This window comes from Schistocerca cancellata, chromosome 11 (assembly GCF_023864275.1).
Source record: "Schistocerca cancellata isolate TAMUIC-IGC-003103 chromosome 11, iqSchCanc2.1, whole genome shotgun sequence".
Lineage (NCBI taxonomy): Eukaryota > Metazoa > Arthropoda > Insecta > Orthoptera > Acrididae > Schistocerca > Schistocerca cancellata.
Window position 1 is genome coordinate 24,251,949 of NC_064636.1, and position 19,814 is coordinate 24,271,762.

General features: G+C 39.6%; 1 protein-coding gene across 1 annotated transcript in view; it reads right to left on the reverse strand.

The window, feature by feature from the left end:
- Positions 1-19,814, reverse strand: part of LOC126108847 (uncharacterized) — a 246,408-nt gene that overhangs the window by 137,082 nt on the left and 89,512 nt on the right. Inside the window, exons 8-9 of the mRNA XM_049914214.1 lie at positions 10,732-10,800; positions 3,840-3,908 (exon numbers count right to left, since the gene is read on the reverse strand). Coding sequence (XP_049770171.1) covers positions 3,840-3,908; positions 10,732-10,800 — 138 coding nt within the window. The remainder of the gene's footprint in view (positions 1-3,839; positions 3,909-10,731; positions 10,801-19,814) is intronic.

Sequence of the window (19,814 nt, forward strand, 5' to 3'; positions counted from 1 at the left end):
TAAATCAGCCTTCCTGAGATTTAATACTACTACTAACAGCACAATATCAAAAGAACCCTGGAAATTAGAGGTACCAAAAGAGTTTTATCAAGATCATCTAACATCAATACCTTAATGGATTTGTATACAATTATGCTGAATGTTAATCTAGATGGTAAATTGTCTGGAAAATTATATATTATGCTGTGAGAAGCTGAAGGTGGTCTGCCCCTACAAACATTCCATCAGTCCTCATCACCCCATTACATCAATATGATTCTATATGGATTCTTTAAGAGGGGATACCTAGCTGAATCTCCTGCACAGTTTGGAATTCCCAAGGAGTTCACCTTCGATCTCACTCATGTGAACCTTTGTGATCACCAATGCACAACATTTCATTTGGTGTTCATAGTGCAAGTTAATGGCTTGTTTTGAACATTTCTTTAATGTTGACAATGTCCATTTTGTTAAGTGTAACATGCATGTCCCATAGATGGTTGACCTCTGCACCTCCCATATGCTCATTTTCTATGCGCTCCTAATGCACATGGTGAGTCATTAGCAGCTAATATTTTTTTCTGTCACAATTATTACCACAACACTTGCAAATAAGCCTTACTGAAGATTGAACTTGCAACCTCGGATTCTAGGAGGTCCCTTCCTAGAAGGTTAACTGAAAAAAGGTAAACTTAAGTACAGAATGTAACTAAGTTCAAAAAAGTGCATGAGGAAGTTTAGTTAAATACACTATGGAATTTGGAAGTTATCAAAGAAAAAAGTTCAGGACATGAAATATATCTACGACATGTACAGGAAACAGACCACAATTTTAAGAATATCAGGAAGTAACAGAGAGGAAGAAAACAGATGTAACCTACCCCATGTTATTAAATTTGTACACTGAGCTGGCAGTAAAGGAGACCAAGGAGAAAATAAAACTGGATGAAACTAGGGACACATTTGGTATGGAATTAAAGTTTAGGGAACAGTGACATGGAATGTAATATTTGCTGATAACACTGTAAAAGGACTTGGAATGTAAGTGAATGGCATGTCTTGAAAAGGGGTTACAGGATGAAAAACAGAACCAAAGTAAAAGCAATGGAGTATAGCTGAAATGAGTCAGGTAATGCTGGGCAAGCTGATTACAAAATGTGATGAAAATAGCAGACAAATTTTGCTAGTTAGGAAATACAATGTAGACTTTCAATAGTAAGAAAGCTTTCCTGGAAATGACATTAACACTGAATATAAAGGCTGTTTCAAAAATGTACCTCCAGCATTACAAGAATTTATCTGCTACATACATGGAGATAGAAACTTGAAGTAGATTCTAGCTTCCCCATAGGACTGGAAAGTTTTAGTTTCATGAGAATCATTATATTTTCATGCAGTTATCTTTTATGTGGATGCACTTACTGTATACACTCCTGCAGTACTTCTTACAGTTACATTTAAGATCATTTTTTTCATTTCCTGTCACAAATATATGAAATGCTCTGCACTGGACACATAACATAAATCCATACAATAGTCAAACATGTCTGATATTTTTATAAGCATGTCTGGAGTTACTGAATTCACTGCTATTGCTATGTGGTATCATTGCTGGAAAGGAAGACACATAAATGGGGTCTTTCACAAGTCCACTCATAAAAATACGGTGAGATGAAGCAACCTTAAAGGCCAATAATGTAATGCAATACTTGTTTACCTTTTATGAGAGAGTTTCAGTACAACCTAATTGCACCTGTTGAAATGGAGAACACAAAACACCTTCTGTTGTCTTGTTATCACCTTCTGGTCTCTACACTGGGTAATGAATGGTCAAGCAAGTGAGTGAGCTGCACCAGAGAGCCACTGCCAGCAATGACACGAAGCAGAAATTAACACTCAGCACCAAGCTAAACTTTTATCTTCAATGCATAATTTAAAATACATAAGTTTATACCTTCATTCACACTGAATGTATAGTCTTGTGGCATATGATGAATTTTTATCTTAGGAAGACTTTCCTGGAAGTATCTGTCTGGAGAATACCTTTACTTGGATGTGAAATACATATACTAAACAGTATGGCAGAAAAGAGAACAGAAACTTCCAAAATGTGTATTCATCATCCATTTGGATGTCCCTAAGCTGCCACGATCTACGTCACTGAAACTGTACCATCATCTCTCCCCTGAGAGTGGGGTAGGGGGGAGGAGAATGCAGGATCTTCACTATAAAGTTCTCACCTCCATCTCCACCCCTAAGGGGAGGGATGCTGTACCCCTGGGCTATCACCTGCATCTACAACTACGCGGCAACATGGCTGACACCCATGGGTTGCCACACTGCAGATCCACATGGGCCAGCAGGTTCAGCTTCTCAATTACAACACTGGCCAGCACGGGCTGAATGTAAATAAGTACAATGACACGTGTACATGCACAACCAGCCACAGTGTTTGCAGATTACTCTACAGTGTACTCCACTAAAATGGGCAGCACTAACATCACCACTAGAGGCACTGAGATTCCCACCAGCAGTGCTGCATTTGCGGCACTGTCTTACCTATGTGGATCATGTGCATGCCAAATGCAAGGCAGGTGTCCATTCACCAGGTCTGAACTTCAGACGTCACATGACCACTAACAAAGCAGTTCTATCCATGGAGCCACAACAGAATTTACTGCTCACAGTAACCACAGTTTCAAGCACAGAACTGAGCATAGGTTATCAGCACAGCAGAGCTGCAATGAGCAGTCAACAATTGCTACCAGAGCCATCCCTCCAACGACCTCTGTCTCATCAGGCACTGTGCTCCTGGGGCATTATATGGCAATTAAACTTAGACTTTGTGCTTGTGTCAAGCAGTTGCATTAAGAAACACCAGTCTACCAGACTTAGAACAATTCCAAGTATTTTTCATCATGACAAACAAACTATTAATCTCAATGACTTAATTTTCTTGTGATTCCTTATTCTGGGAGATTATATTGCATGTGTCCATCAGACTTACGGTGACTAGCATTACTGTGGACATATTATTGTGAATTTCTTCTGTTTCTTTTTGTGTTAGAAATCAAGTGTTTGTTGTTGTACCATCTGGGAATCATCATCCGCATGTGTGGTTGCACTCTGGTCACCAGAAATTCAAATGTTTGTGTGGGTACAGTAGTTATGCAGACATGAAAAACGTACACGAGATAAGCCACAAAACAGCAACAACAAGCTTCTATCTTTGTTATGGTTCTGATTAATTTTAAAGGGTAGCAGGACTTAATAAAGTTCTAAATGGAGGAAAAGAAAAGAAATTTTATTTTTCATAAAAATTATCTGCTGTGGTCAAGTGTTCCGCCCTTAAATAATTGTGGAACAACTTAATTGAGTCATTATTTGTGTATCTTATTATAAACTATTTTCCTTTTATGGTCTAAACCAAACTGCCCAGCATTTTTCCTGTTCATATTTGAGCACCAGTGTCAGATAAACCACTTACACTTGCATTGTTCACTGCTAACTGTGTATCGTAAACAACTCGTGCAAAAGTCAGGACATTTCCTCACTAGATCAGAAAGATATGCTACATTACTAAATACTTCTCAGTATGATATCTACAGTCTTTATTGTGTGACTGTTGTTTCATTCCACAAGTTTATCCAGCACCTGTTAAACCACTAGTTTTACAGAAAGGGGCAGCTCTATTACGAAGTCGCAGCTTGCAAAAGGTGAGAGTCTGGGACCAAAGCCTGCTCATGCACACAGTTCCTACCTACCAGCAGGTTTCAATTAAATTACATCTTCATCTTCAATGAATGCTACACAATGCAATTATCCACATCAATGTAAGAAGAATAGAAAAGTGCACTCACCTCTTCGTCAATGCTTAGGGGATCCTGTGCATTACTGAGGCAATTGGGCAAGTCACACTTGTGCAGAACCTGAAAAGAAGTAAATAGGGTTACTATTGTGTGGGCCTACAGTGGAAGGTGGAGTAAAGTAGTCAAACAATGGTTACTGATAGAAGCTTCTCAGTTATATGTTTTGAAACTACATATGATAAGGTATCACATCAAATACTTACAAACAAAAATACACTCCTGGAAATGGAAGAAAGAACACATTGACACCGGTGTGTCAGACCCACCATACTTGCTCCGGACACTGCGAGAGGGCTGTACAAGCAATGATCACACGCACGGCACAGCGGACACACCAGGAACCGCGGTGTTTGCCGTCGAATGGCGCTAGCTGCGCAGCATTTGTGCACCGCCGCCGTCAGTGTCAGCCAGTTTGCCGTGGCATACGGAGCTCCATCGCAGTCTTTAACACTGGTAGCATGCCGCGACAGCGTGGACGTGAACCGTATGTGCAGTTGACGGACTTTGAGTGAGGGCGTATAGTGGGCATGCGGGAGGCCGGGTGGACGTACCGCCGAATTGCTCAACACGTGGGGCGTGAGGTCTCCACAGTACATCGATGTTGTCGCCAGTGGTCGGCGGAAGGTGCACGTGCCCGTCGACCTGGGACCGGACCGCAGCGACGCACGGATGCACGCCAAGACCGTAGGATCCTACACAGTGCCGTAGGGGACCGCACCGCCACTTCCCAGCAAATTAGGGACACTGTTGCTCCTGGGGTATCGGCGAGGACCATTCGCAACCGTCTCCATGAAGCTGGGCTACGGTCCCGCACACCGTTAGGCCGTCTTCCGCTCACGCCCCAACATTGTGCAGCCCGCCTCCAGTGGTGTCGCGACAGGCGTGAATGGAGGGACGAATGGGGACGTGTCGTCTTCAGCGATTAGAGTCGCTTTTGCCTTGGTGCCAATGATGGTCGTACGCGTGTTTGGCGCCGTGCAGGTGAGCGCCACAATCAGGACTGCATACGACCGAGGCACACAGGGCCAACACCCGGCATCATGGTGTGGGGAGCGATCTCCTACACTGGCCGTACACCACTGGTGATCGTTGAGGGGACACTGAATAGTGCACGGTACATCCAAACCGTCATCGAACCCATCGTTCTACCATTCCTAGACCAGCAAGGGAACTTGCTGTTCCAACAGGACAATGCACGTCCGCATGTATCCCGTGCCACCCAACATGCTCTAGAAGGTGTAAGTCAACTACCCTGGCCAGCAAGATCTCCGGATCTGTCCCCCATTGAGCATGTTTGGGACTGGATGAAGCGTCGTCTCACGCGGTCTGCACGTCCAGCACGAACGCTGGTCCAACTGAGGCGCCAGGTGGAAATGGCATGGCAAGCCGTTCCACAGGACTACATCCAGCATCTCTACGATCGTCTCCATGGGAGAATAGCAGCCTGCATTGCTGCGAAAGGTGGATATACACTGTACTAGTGCCGACATTGTGCATGCTCTGTTGCCTGTGTCTATGTGCCTGTGGTTCTGTCAGTGTGATCATGTGATGTATCTGACCCCAGGAATGTGTCAATAAAGTTTCCCCTTCCTGGGACAATGAATTCACGGTGTTCTTATTTCAATTTCCAGGAGTATATAATGAACAGAAACTATATGCATTTTTCTGAGACCTTACATAGTGACCTCTTTTTTCCAATCTAATGGGATAAAGTACCCAGTGCAAACACACATACAGTTAAATCAAATGGCAGCTCTTTTTCAGCTGAAGTAATGTCGCTGTCTTGGTATCTTCATTTAGGTGCAAACACTTTTCTATTCTTTGACTGCACTATTAACAGTTTCAACAACATTACAAATGTGATGAGAAGGATTAATTTGCTTTTCTTGCACCGTTTTAAGGATATCAAAAGCTTCTCTATATTGCCCTTTTTAAAAGCTGGTTCTCTAGCCAGTGAGGTGTCTTCTTAAGACTAATATTACAGTGCTGCCTTTGCCTACCATCTCCAACTCTCTGTTCAGATGATGCATTATTTTATTCTGCCCTGTAAACTGGGATGCTAATCTAAATAGAGCATTCACTGTAAATACAGAAGATCACTTCTCCATTTCCGAAATATAATCAAGTGCTTCTTGTGCTTATGCTTTACTGAATACACTCCATAAGCTTCTCACAATCTTTTCACCACCAACTGTACTTCCATTTTTTCGAAGAACTCTTCTTTAAAGAGTATTACACTGAACATGAAATTGCTTCTTTACTGCATCAATCACATTCCTTATCACAAAAGGGTCTCTCTTGTTTTTCTCCTTTTCTCATATATTTCCTAGGCATCTTGATACATAGTACCAGATTTTTTTAAGAAGCCAAATATTGCAAACCAGATATGGTTTTAAATAAAATTAATTATTCAATTCAAATTCGTCTAAAAAGGTTAGAATAAAGGTTGATGTGTTTGTGTATAAAAGGATTTAAAAGTCAATATGTGATGATATATGTGATGTATGGAAGTAAAATCAAAGAAAGGTAATTCCAGGATGGAATGTAGTGTAGGTGAGTTATATCACTATAAGCAAAATTTTCTTTTGTCTTTTTCACAGTTTGCTTAAAAAAGAAAAAATCATTTCTGTTGCAACAAGTTGTAGAGAGGATACATTTCAATTTCTTCAGCACTTAAGCCATTTTAGTTCTAGATGTGAAATACCTTTGACAAAACGGACAAAGATCTGATCTGACAACTATTTTTGGGCAGATATCCTTCCAAAAATTAGAAAACATCCTACTTGATGTGGGTCTTAGGGGCATGTCATTTGTACAGGAAGCCATCCATATAAGTTTCAAATAATTTGGCTTTACTATCACTTGAAGGCAGAAGTCAAATATACACAGTGCTACTTGTACCTCTTAAGATTATGGCATTTTGTTCTGCATTACTACATAAAAATATTGGAACAAACACTAAATATCAAGAGGGTACACACTTAGGAAGTTTTCTTGCATTAATGTGTGCTTTCGCTATCAGTTCTGCATCACTGTACATATTTGCTAGGCACTTTAATACTGTGGGCAAACATGTAAGTGTTTTTACAAACATGACAATGTTTTACTAATTGTTTAGTTTGTGGCTGTATCCTGTCAGTTTGTACATCATGTTTATTTGCTGTCAAAGAAGATATTAAGTTAGACTGCAATTGGCTCAAAATGACAAACATGTTAACATCTTTTTTATAACGATCAATTACAGCACCTTCAAATTATCTCTAAATACACGCCAACCAAACATTTATTGCAATATTCTTCCCTGCATCCAACACACTTAGAAAATGTGAAATGAAATTGTGGTTTCTGTCAACAGCAAACAAAATGAACTAAATCTAAACAGTCATCAGTTATGATCAGGTCAAAGTCTTCCACATTATTACTTTCACCTACTGTTTGCTTGTTATTACCACTTAATTCTATTTCAACAATAACATTATCAATAATATTCTAATTGTTGCTTGAGGCTTCATCAAACTTTGGAACGTCTTGTAATAAAGAAATATCAGAGAGTGTAAGTGACTTCTTACCCTGAGGTTCCAGTTCATTGTCAATTCTACATCTACATCTACACTCTGCAAACCACCACTAACTGCACGACAAATGGTACGTCCCATTCTACCTGTTATTGGGATTTCTTCCTGTTCCATTCACATATGGAGGCAGGAAGAATGACTGATTGAAGGCCTCTGTGCATTCTGTAATTATTCTAATCTTATCCTTGCGATCTTTGTGTGAGCGATACATAGGGGGTTGTTGTATATTTCTAGAGTTCTCATTTAAAGCTGGTTCTTGAAACTTTGTTAATAGACTTTCTCGGTATAGTTTACATCTGTCTTCAAGAGCCTGCCAGTTCAGTTAGTAGCTCTGTGACACTCTCCCATGGATCAAATTAACCTGTTAAGATTTGTGCTGCTCTTCTCTGTAAATATCCAATATCCTCTGTTAGTCCTATTTAGCATGGGTCCCACACATTTGAGCAATACTCTACAATTGGTCACACGAGTGATTTGTAAGCAATCTTCTTTGGAGACTGATTGCATTTCCCCAGTATTCTACCAATACACCTAAGACTACCACCCTGCTTATCCCCCACTGAGCCTATGTGATATTTTCAGAATGGCATGGAGGTGGTCATTCTGTTCAAGATACCTCATTCTGTTTGTGCACAGAATATGTTCCAAGATTCTGCACAAAACTGATGTCAAGGATATTAGACGGTAGTTAGTGGATCAATTCCACTACATTTCTTGTTGATGGGTGTGACCTGTGCTTTTATCCCAAGAACTGGGCAGGGTTCTTTTTCAAGAGATCTACAATAGATTATACTTAGAAAAGAGATTAACGCATCCCGAAATTCAGCATAAAATCTGACAGGAATTCTATTGGACCCTAGAGCTTTGTTTAATTTTAATGATTTCAATTGTTTCTCAACACCACAGACACAAATATTTATTTCACCTATCTTTTCAGTGGCACAAGGATTAAATTGGGGCAGTGCTCCTGGGTTTTTCTTTGTAAAGGAACATTTGAAAACAGAGTCAAGCTCATCAGCTTTTGCTTCGGTAACCTCAATTTTAGTACCTGTCTCATTCACTACAGACTGGACGCTAACATTGGTGCCCCTGAAAGCCTTTACATATGACCAGAATATCTTTGAGTTTCGTGAAAGATCATTTGACAGTATTCTGCTGTGGTAGTCATTGAAGGCATCACACACATTGCTCTCTTGACAGGCAAATATATTTTATTCTCTCTCTCTCTCTCTCTCTCTCTCTCTCTCTCTCTGTGTGTGTGTGTGTGTGTGTGTGTGTGGTGTGTGTGTGTGTGTGTGTGTGTGTGTGTGTGTGTGTGTGTGTGTGTGTGTGTGTGTTTTTTTTTTCCTATGCTTTGTTATACACCTATTACACAATAATCTCTGTTTATTTATATTGAAAATATACCATGGAGGAACCCTCTGATTATGAACTCACCAGTGCATGGTCAATTAATACTTTAAACTTTAGCCACAGTTCCTCTACATGCTCGTGCCCTGCACTGAAAGTTTCAAGTTCCTTACTGAGATACAACACTGCTGATTTTTTAATTAATTACTAAACATAGATACTTTTCTGCTTGTTTTAGTTTCCATTTGTACTTTGTTAATCATTGTTGCCACAATCACATCACGGTCAGTGATACCGGTTTTGATGTGGACATCCTCAGAGATGACACATCTATTTGTTTCCATTAGATCCAAAATGTTTTCATCATGAGAGGGGTTCTTAATTGTTCTATATAGTTTTCAGAGACAACATTTATTAATGTTTCACAGGCCATCTTATCATGCTCATTACTAACAAAACTCAAATTTTCCCAGTTGATTGTTAGATGATTAAAGTCTCCACTGATGATTACAGCATGACCAGAGAAGCTACATACAAGTGAACACAAGTTTACTCTAAAGTTTTCTGTTACATCAGGAGATGAATCTTGTGGGAAATAGGAAACAATTACCATTTAATGCTCATCCCTGGTACTAGGCCTTGCCCAAACAATCTCAAAAGCAGCTTCAATTTCTATCTTGGCAGATTTAAGTTTCTTGTCTACTGCGACAAATACACTGTTCCATTTCCCATCTGTCTAGCATTTCAATATACACTCAAATTTTCAACAAAAATCTCACTGCTCTCAACTTCAGGTTTGAATCAACTTTTTTCACCTAGTATTATGTGGGCTTCACGGCTTTTCAAGAGCACTTCAAACTCTGACACTTTGTTCTGAATGCTTTGACAGTTAATTATTAGGATTTTAATACTCTCACCTGTGGGAGGCATTTCTTTCGATCTTACAGTGATACCTCTGGGTTTCCTATAGCTATCGTTATCTGTATTGGATGGAGAGTTGCCTAATGTAAAAAACGTTTATATGCACCCCACACACAGTCAGCTACCTGAGTAGAGGTAAACTGCAGAAAATTTAAAAACAATTGGACGGAACCAGAATGAGATTTTCACTCTGCAGCGGAGTGTGCGCTGATATGAAACTTCCTGGCAGATTAAAACTGTGTGCCCGACCGAGACTCGAACTCGGGACCTTTGCCTTTCGCGGGCAAGTGCTCTACCATCTGAGCTACCGAAGCACGACTCATGCCCGGTCCTCACAGCTTTACTTCTGCCAGTATCTCGTCTCCTACCTTCCAAACTTTACAGAAGCTCTCCTGCGAACCTTGCAGAACTAGCACTCCTGAAAGAAAGGATATTGCGGAGACATGGCTTAGCCACAGCCTGGGGGATGTTTCCAGAATGAGATTTTCACTCTGCAGCGGAGTGTGCGCTGATATGAAACTTCCTGGCAGATTAAAACTGTGTGCCCGACCGAGACTCGAACTCGGGACCTTTGCCCCGCAAAAGGCAAAGGTCCCGAGTTCGAGTCTCGGTCGGGCACACAGTTTTAACCTGCCAGGAAGTTTCAATTGGACGGAAATTTCAACCACTATCCTATTGCATCTTAACCATTGCTCTACTTCGTTTGTTGCAGTTCAGAAAGTAAATTCAGAAAACCAGCAGTTCAGGTGCAATGAAACAATTTCTGTGGCTCCATCACATAAGGCATGCTAGAAGGTCACAAATAAGCTAAGAGTAGGATGCGTATGAGAGCCTCTTGCTTTCCTTGTGCAGCACTTCTAAATGAAATGCTAAGAATAGGATGCATAGATGAGCCTGTTGCTTTCCTTATGCACCACTTCTGAGTGAAATAGTAAGAGGAGTGGTTAATATCATATGAAGTACCTTCCATCATGCTGTGCAAACTGACTTGCAAAGAATACACCAAAATGGAAAGACAAGTGGATTTTAGTACTTACCGGGATTTCTTCCTCAACACACACATACTCATTCTCCTGCTTCGGAGACATGGGCGAGTCAGTTTCCACCTGAATGAAAATAAGTGAGTAAGTACAGGCACAACATAGAGTGCAAAAAACACAAAAGAAACCTTTCTACACAACATAAATGACTGTCATTACAATTGAAAATATTATGACAGACCGAAACTCAACACTGGTTTCCTGCTTACCAGTGAGCAGTTTCTTCCAGGTCTGGCTCAAACTTTCACTCTCAATCACATTTTCTCCTGTGGTTTCATAATACTGCTACCAGAGGTTCTCCTGCCAAGGGGTGTTTGGGAATAGAACAAGAGAGCAGTGTTGTGGGAACGCAGTCTGTGTACAATGATGATGATGCATCGTTTGTGCAGTTATCAGTGCCTGTACAAATTCCCAACCTTGAATGAACCTTGATGAAATGAGTCATCTTGAGGCAGGTTAAAATCCCTGACCCTGCCAGGATTCTAACATGGGACCCCGTGCTTGGAAAGCAAGAACGCAACTGTGAGACCATGAGCTGCGGACATGGGGTCCATGTAGGATGTGGCTTGGCCTGACATAGAACATACTGTATGAAACGAGTTGAAAGAATTTATCAATGGGGATGAAATCAATACATCACACTTTAAACATTATGAGTTTATTGCAATGTATTTAAAATTATTCATGGGCAGGATGCTTAATACTGATTTTACACATCTCTAAGAAGCAATGTTGTCGATAATATTCATGTTATTACTCACAGAAAGACTTTAATTTTATTATTTTGTAGGCTCATGTGGAGTTTCTGATTACTGAATTAACTTCAGGACACAGTTTTTGTAATGATTCACATTATGTTGAACATATAAAATTTAAAACACATCTTTCCACTCTGCTTGCTCAGTCACCACTTCACACACTGCTAGCCATACTAATAGCATCTCATGTGCTACCCAATGAACAACAACTGTCCTATAACAACAAATTCCACAACAACTCTAGACACAAACTAAAAACAAAAATGTATTTATCACATAAAGAAATTACCATACAAAGATTTATATAAGTTAAAAAATTGTAAAAATTCTAATTATGACAATTTACGATTTCGAAAACATATTTCGCAAAATGAACCTATTATTTTGAAAATGTTCTCATTGCAATACTATAATCAGAAATAATAAATAAAATGTAACTAATAAATGTTTTTTTTCTTCTTGTGACTAGATTACCTGCATTATTGTGATTGCACAATCTCTACTACAAAATTAAATCTAATGATTTTGTCTGAATTTTACATACAAAAATAATAAATTGAACTTATCAATATTGCATTGTAGCATTAAATGAAGAGACCGATACTCATCAAAACAAATTTTTGTACCTTCAACCTATTACACGCTATAGGATCAGCATATCTTAACAGTTAGCACTGATATCAGTTTGTGTCATCACATCTTCATTGATTTCATCTCCAACAATCAATTAATTCATTCTTTGAAGATAAAACTTGTAACACCAACTGTCTAAATATATTTAATTTGTATACCTTATTCCTATATTTGTGTATAATGTAATGCACCATTGCTCGTGTATCCTCCATAACTATCAGAGACTGAATGGATTTTATTTTGTTGTACTTACTGCTCCTTATTTAATAGGTTTTGTTAATCTTAAAATTATCTGTATATTTTTAACCATTTGACTGCTGTGGACAATTTAGCTCATCATGCTCCATCACTTGCCGGGTACTGAGGATGTGTATAAACATGGCCATATGATTTTGCAAAAACAGACATAATGTCTTATGGGATAAAAGCAATCAGTGATTTATAATGTTACTTAAAATCCGTCTTGATTGCAAAAAATTTTTTTTTTTAAATTTTTTTTTTTAATTATTCATATGACCGGTTTCGGTTCATTCAGAACCATCTTCAGATCTGATATTTCAGTTACAGGAGTAACCCGTCCAAACTGCTGGATTTGGACGGGTTACTCCTGTAACTGAAATATCAGATCTGAAGATGGTTCTGAATAAACCGAAACCGGTCATATGACCTTTCATTTTTCCTTAAGCACTACTTATGTGTTTACACATCCCATTTTGCCAACACCCTTACTGCTAACGAAAAGTTACTTCTATTTCTTGGTGGACAAAAAGGTTTTCAGTATTTATAAACAACATGCATGCCTCTTTACATGCTATCATTTACAAAAATAAATAGATTAGATTAGTACTTGTTCCATGATTGAAACTTGTTGATGGTCTCAACAGAATGCAAGGTGCACTTTCTCAGATGTAGAGTGGTTCACCTTGGACTCTGAGAGTACTCTGGAAGTGTATGTTTCTGGCACCTTTCTGAATCTGCATTAGAACTGCACCTATCCCATAATCTATAGTATCAGTTTGATTTCAGTCTCTACAGTCTTGTCATGCAATGCTACAACTGGAGCAGATGTAAGTCCTCCTTAAAAGATATATATATATATATATATATATGAGAGAGAGAGAGAGAGAGAGAGAGAGAGAGAGAGAGAGAGAGAGAGAGAGAGAGAGAGAGAACTCTTTCATGGACCTCGTTCAAGGAAAATCTGGCACCTCTCTTCAGTATTTCTTGCAAAGGATGTGCCTTGGTACAGAAGACCTTTAGGAGTCACCCTTATTATGAGCACATGTTTATAGAAAACTTCACATCACAAATGTGTCGGGGTGTTTGAAAAATCTGAGATTGCACTTATTTTCTCTGGCTCAAGATGGACTCCATCACCATCTGTTAGATGCCCCAAGATTTTTATTTGTTGGGCAGTGAAGACTTTTTGGATTCAGCAACGCCACATCATCAATTTAAGGCGATGAAGTATATGATTGAAGGTGGCTGGAGGGTTAAACAGTCCAAAGAGCGTAAGTTATAGAAGCCATCAGGAGTTATGAAAGCAGTCTTTTCATGGTGGACCTCATCAACTTTGATTTGGTACTAGCCTGACTGTACGTCTGTCTCCTTTCAAGCAATCTAGGTGGTCACCAATGTGTGGCAATGGACAGATATCTTTCTTCATGATTTTGTTCAATCATCAGCAGCTGAGACAGAAATGCTGTGTAGAGTCCTCCTCCTCCTAAATAAGCACAGGAGAGGCCAAAGGACTCTCTGAAGGTTGAACAATACCATCTTGCAGCACTTCTCCACTTCTTTCTGGACTACCCATGGTTTAGACAGTGACACTATATGAGAGCCCACTAACAGATGGATGGTCCCCAGTTTTGATATGGTGTTTTTGGCCACTTGGTCTGTCTTTTCTCCAGTCAGGATTTGAAAGCATCTAAAAATTGACACAGAAAGTCAATCACTGCTGACACTATTCAGTCAGGGCAGATCCTATTGACGGTTTGATAATAGCTCCCCCCCCCCCCCCCCCCCACACACACACACACACACTTGGGTTGTCTGTAGCAGTAGTGGAGCACAGTTCTTCATCGACGACACTACACTGCCCTCGATGGAGTTGTTCAGATGTCCCTATGCACATACCTTTAGGGATGAGTTGTGACTGCTCATTACAAATGGTGATCCAAAATTCCACTTGACCACCTACAATACTTATGATCTTTGCTGACATGTACACTTCTTTAGTTACCCCCATTAGCATTTTGCAACTGACAAAAGCTTGGAGTGTAACAGAGATCTTTATTGACAACTGAAACTCACCTCTATGACGATAGCAGGATAACAATGTCTTCAACAATGGCAAACAACCACCAGTGGGAATCTTTGTTGAAATACTTCGCCAATCTGTAGCTCTGATCTTTGACAGTCTACAGCTGCTTGTGATTCTTACAAAAATTTCCATTCAAGAACACCATTACAACTATATTCTGTATAAATGACAAATTCAAAGAACTGTGGTCTGTCTTTATAGTCATTCTTGCAACAGAGTTTCCTGTTGGCTGGACATAATTCACATTTATGACTTTAGCACAACTGCTTTCATGTCACAGAAGCTAGTCTTCTTTGGCTGACAATAAACATATGATATCATAGAAAAGGATGACCTTTAGCTGACTGGTGCCCAGTCATGTTGACTGTCAATGCAGTCAATGAGATTTAGTAACATCTTTGCGACTGCTGCTCATGAAGCATTTGCACCTCTGGTGGCCTAAACTTCATAGATGGTCACCTTGTTCAATTTGCTGGAATCAGTGGCAAGGCAAGCAGCTGCTATTATCTCTGTTCAGTGATAAACAGCTACAGACACCTACTAGCGTAGTTGTCAGAAACTTACCACCTTTCTCTGCAGTGGCGCACATTGTGTCCATGAGACCACAGTAAAAAAAACACTAGCATGTTGTCCTCTGTCCTTCAAATGTCTGTTCCTTTATGGGAGCATTGCTCTTATCATAGGAGCTGGTTGTACCTGTGTTGGCCAGGTGCTGGGTGGTTGGTTGATGGCTGTGCCATAATTCAGAAATGGCCAAGGCCATTCTTCTTGGTACGTTCGACAATAGTGAACATTGGTGCTAAAGGTGGATAAACCTCTTTTTCAACATTCTCTATTGCCTTGCTAACTCAGTTCAACAGTTCTGGCTGTCATAAAATGCTCTCTCTCTCTCTCTCTCTCTCTCTCTCTCTCTCTCTCTCTCTCTCTCTCTCTCTCTCTGTGTGTGTGTGTGTGTGTGTGTGTGTGTGTGTGTGTGTGTGTGTGTGTGTGTACAGCTGGTTTATGAGAGGGGTGAGATTGCAGTGGTCTCACACAGCTGCTGTAGCAACCAAATTCCTTTCTGCTGCATTTGCCCCCTGCACTGGCTCCACTACATAAATTTCTCAGTTGCTGTGGCATCCTTTACCGAAAGAGCTTCTGCAACTCGTTTCACCAAGTGCGAGATTTTGTCAGCTTTTGTCATTTTTATTCACAATGTGACACAGCGATAAAAAATTCTGTATGTAGGGCTGTGCCATTTCCCCATGAAAATGGGCCCTATTCTTCAGCTATTGTTGTTGTGCTATGTGGACTTCTTGCCAATTGTTACCAAACATCTTCACCAGTTTGGCTTGAAATTTATCCTGCTACTGATCTCTTTGCAGTTCTAAACTAATACTGAACTGTGCCTTCGAAGTAAAAGTACACTTTTGTCAGACACATCACGTCATCTCACCTGTTGTATGTGGCAATTATGTTGAATCTTTTCAGCCATCACATTGATAAAATACTCTAAGCCTTTTTTTCTGGTATCTGGAGAAGAATGCTGGATGCCTGATGTGCAGCTGACTTACTGCTGGATCAGAATCGACTGTTCTTCTGAATATAAAGACCATGGGAATGATGAACTGCTTGTATTCCCATTCTTGTGTAAATGACAGCTTCTGTGTTGTCTAATTGGAGCCACAGTACTGTGTATAATTTTAAGTGCACAGCATATCCACCAAACAATGTCATGTTGCAACCACACTCGAGACCAAATCCAGAGTCACCATTAAATACAACACTTAGCATGGGAAAGATGTTTAGTATGAACACCACAGTACAGCCAAAATGGAACTAAACTCCTGGATGGAGAGTGCAGCTATTATTCAAACATCAGATATTCCACATTTCTGGAATTTATACAAACATAGAATATTACAGAATATATGTATTACAAACATATGATATTTCAAGAACATTCTGGAAATTATAAATACTTAATAAATAACTGCTAGTGGTCAAGTTTGAGCTGGTGACCCATAGCATGTGAGCCAGCAATGCTAACTACTATGCCACACTACATGCAACCACAGCTCATGGCAATGTGTCTGTGGGCTTCCAATGTATGATGCAACTGTCCATTTGCAACAGCTAAGTTTATTTCATAAACACTGTAACCATTAAGGAACTTTCAACTCATTATTATGTTATCTACAATAATTCGTTATTTTGCAGAAAACATAATAGTCAAATTTAATTTTGCTGAAATCTTGTGCCTGCTTTCTCATTATCATCATCCACTTCATGTGATTATTCATTCCTTATTTCTTGCATTAATACAAAATATTCAACCTTAATTTTTTGTTTTGTCTTATTACACTGTAATATTAATTGGCATTAGCAGTGTCTTTGAGAGCTACTCCTTTTTATGTTTGGGAACGTTCAGCAGGGATTATACAATACTGCATTCATAGTGTTAGTAAAATATGCATGTAGTAGACTGGGTGCTATTAAGCCAGTTAGCTCTGACCAACCAGAGTAGAGAATAGGTTTCCATTGGTTTTACAGTGGGGAAAATTTTAAACTGGACTGTTCTGTGTTGAATAAGATCTATTTACAAATAAGAACCTATCATGTTGCAATCTTCCAAAGACAATGAAAGAACTTGTCTGTTTGTGTTAAGGAATATTAATGATTATTCTACTACACGTGAAGGTACTATTCGGTAAATTCTGGGAACAGTCAATTTTTATAATTTTTATTTACTCATTCCAGAATTTACATACAACCGATATTTTTACTTATTCACTGGTGAATACACGTTCAATAGATCAATTAAATTCTATCGGTTCTTTTCATGTAGACAGTCATTAATAGTAGGGAGACTGATTAGAGAGGGAATACTGCTTCACTACAATTCATTAATTTCAGTGTCTTTAACTCCTTTCACTGAAATGATCATAAACACGAGTCCTGCAACACAAGAAGTGTACAGCAGCTGATTTACTGGGTATCTCATAAAGGATTAGATTACAGGTCAAATGTCTGAACTGATCATAAGACTCTAGAAAACAAAGCATTGGGGCCTCCACACAGGACCACCAAACCAGCTCTCTCGAATTTACCAAATATGACAAATCCTGTCCCAGATCAGCAGAGTCAAAGTTTTCAGTGAATAACGCTTGCTGAAGGAAAAGCCAGGATGCAATACTGACAATATTATGAAAAAAGTGACAGATTTTTACTCACCACATAGAGGAGACCTTGAGTCACAGATAGGCACAACAAAATGACTGCTATATATCTGAGCTTTTGGACAGAATGCCTTCTTCTAAAACTAAAACACACACACACACACACACACACACACACACACACACACACACACACACAAAAATCACTGTCTCTGGCCATTAAAGCTGGACTGCAAGCAACTGTTTATGATGGGAGAAGAAATCCAGGTTGGTGGGGGTAAGGAGGGGGCTGGTGTGACAATGGGGAGGGATAGTGGAGTAGGGCTGGGAGAAAGTGTAGTGCTGTTTGTGGGAGCATGTAGGGACATGGTGGGTACACAGCTGGAGAAAAATAGCAGCGGGGAAGAAGACTAGTGGGTGCATTGGTGGCTTTGAAGGCTGTGCAGTGCCCTGTCCTGTCCCCATCATGCCCCTGTGTACTCCTGTAAGCAGCAGTACAAACTCCCACACTCCCACACCCCCACCCTGCTAGCCCTCCCTATTCCCAGCCCAGCCTCCTCCTTACTAATCACCACACACAGATTGCTTCTCCCATCAAGCACAGCTCCTTGCAGTCTGGCCACAGTGGTCAGAGACAGTGATCGTGTGTGGGAGTTGTACTTGCACGAATGTCTGTACGTCTACTACTTTATAAGAGGTGCTTTTGACCTAGAGCTCATATGTATAGCAGTCATTTTGTTGTGTCTGTCAGTGACTCAACATCACTTCTATATGGCGAGTAACAACCTTTCCTTTTTTTCACATTATTGTCATAACATTTGAGAAACTCACTTCTGACATCATATGCACAACACATCAGCTAATAATGACAGACAGTATTAAGCAAGCAACTGTACAAAATTAAAAACAAAATCCTAAGGCACAAGAAACAATCCCACAGGACAGCATGCTGCCTGTACCTGATGAAACACAACGCAGGACTAATGTTATGGTGATGAGAGTGAAGATTTGACAACCTCAAGTGGTTGCTTCATCTACAGATCTCCTAGGATGAACCTAATGTGTGCTGTATTGTCAAGATAAGTATCTCCCTTTTAATTCCATTGTAGCTCAATGGAAAAAGTTATTCTGGCCAGAGCATAGATTCGCATACCTGCTATTATGTTCCACATCCTATTACTTACTCTGCTAGGTTTTCAGATGCAGAGTGGCTCACTCAGCTGCAGCAGTGTTCACTGGCTGGAGACTGATATCACGCAACCAGTCACCCTGTTTGTCTCTTGTTGTTACACTTTGCATTTGGTTTACGAGCTTTCATTGTTGCTGTTTAGCTTCTTGTTATCTGATCATTGCTGTTTAGTTTTACTGCTTTGGATGAAAATGACTGCCACATTCATGAGTAATTTGTACGACATGCTCCACAAGTGTAAAATTTGCAGCTCTTATTTTATAATATGGAACAACCTTCCTACTGACTTCAGAAGGTGTCATAATATGAATAAAATTTAAGACTTCCTGAATTTTTCAGTTTTGTAAATAAATTTCTGTGGATTAAAATAACATCTCACTATGTAGTTACATTCAGGAATTGATTTCTATATTACAATTCAATTGTGTGTAATCACTTTAGACTCAAAATTGAACTGTACACTGAAACAAATTACAACTGTTCCATAAAATTTTAAGATTTTGTACGTTTCAGCGTATATCTGACACGAAAAATTTGAAAAGATTTAAATGAACATAAGATGACAAATTTATGGAGTGTATCATGTCACACACAGTGCTCTCCACAACATTTGAATAAGAACAATGACTAGATTTACTAAGTTTCATGGTACAGCATGAAGCCTCAGTTGCTGCTGTTTATAAAAACTGAATGATTGTTCTGAAATCCCTCTGAAAGCTCCAAAATTCTGGGTATGGCCAAATGCTATAACACACAAAGAGCACAGTATCACTTAATCTGATTTGTGTCAAGTACAACATCAACTCTACTGGCTTCTGATGAGATCGCAATGTCTTCAGATAATCTCTGTGTCAGAATTGTTGAATGTCTTATGAATCAAATTAAGTTTCACGTAATTTTATGCTATATGATGGCCAGTTACACAGACAATTCAGTGCATTCAAATAACATCCAGAGTCTCCCACAAATTTATGGTTCTATTTGCAGGGAAACTGTGTTTAAAATGCTTGTTGAAACCA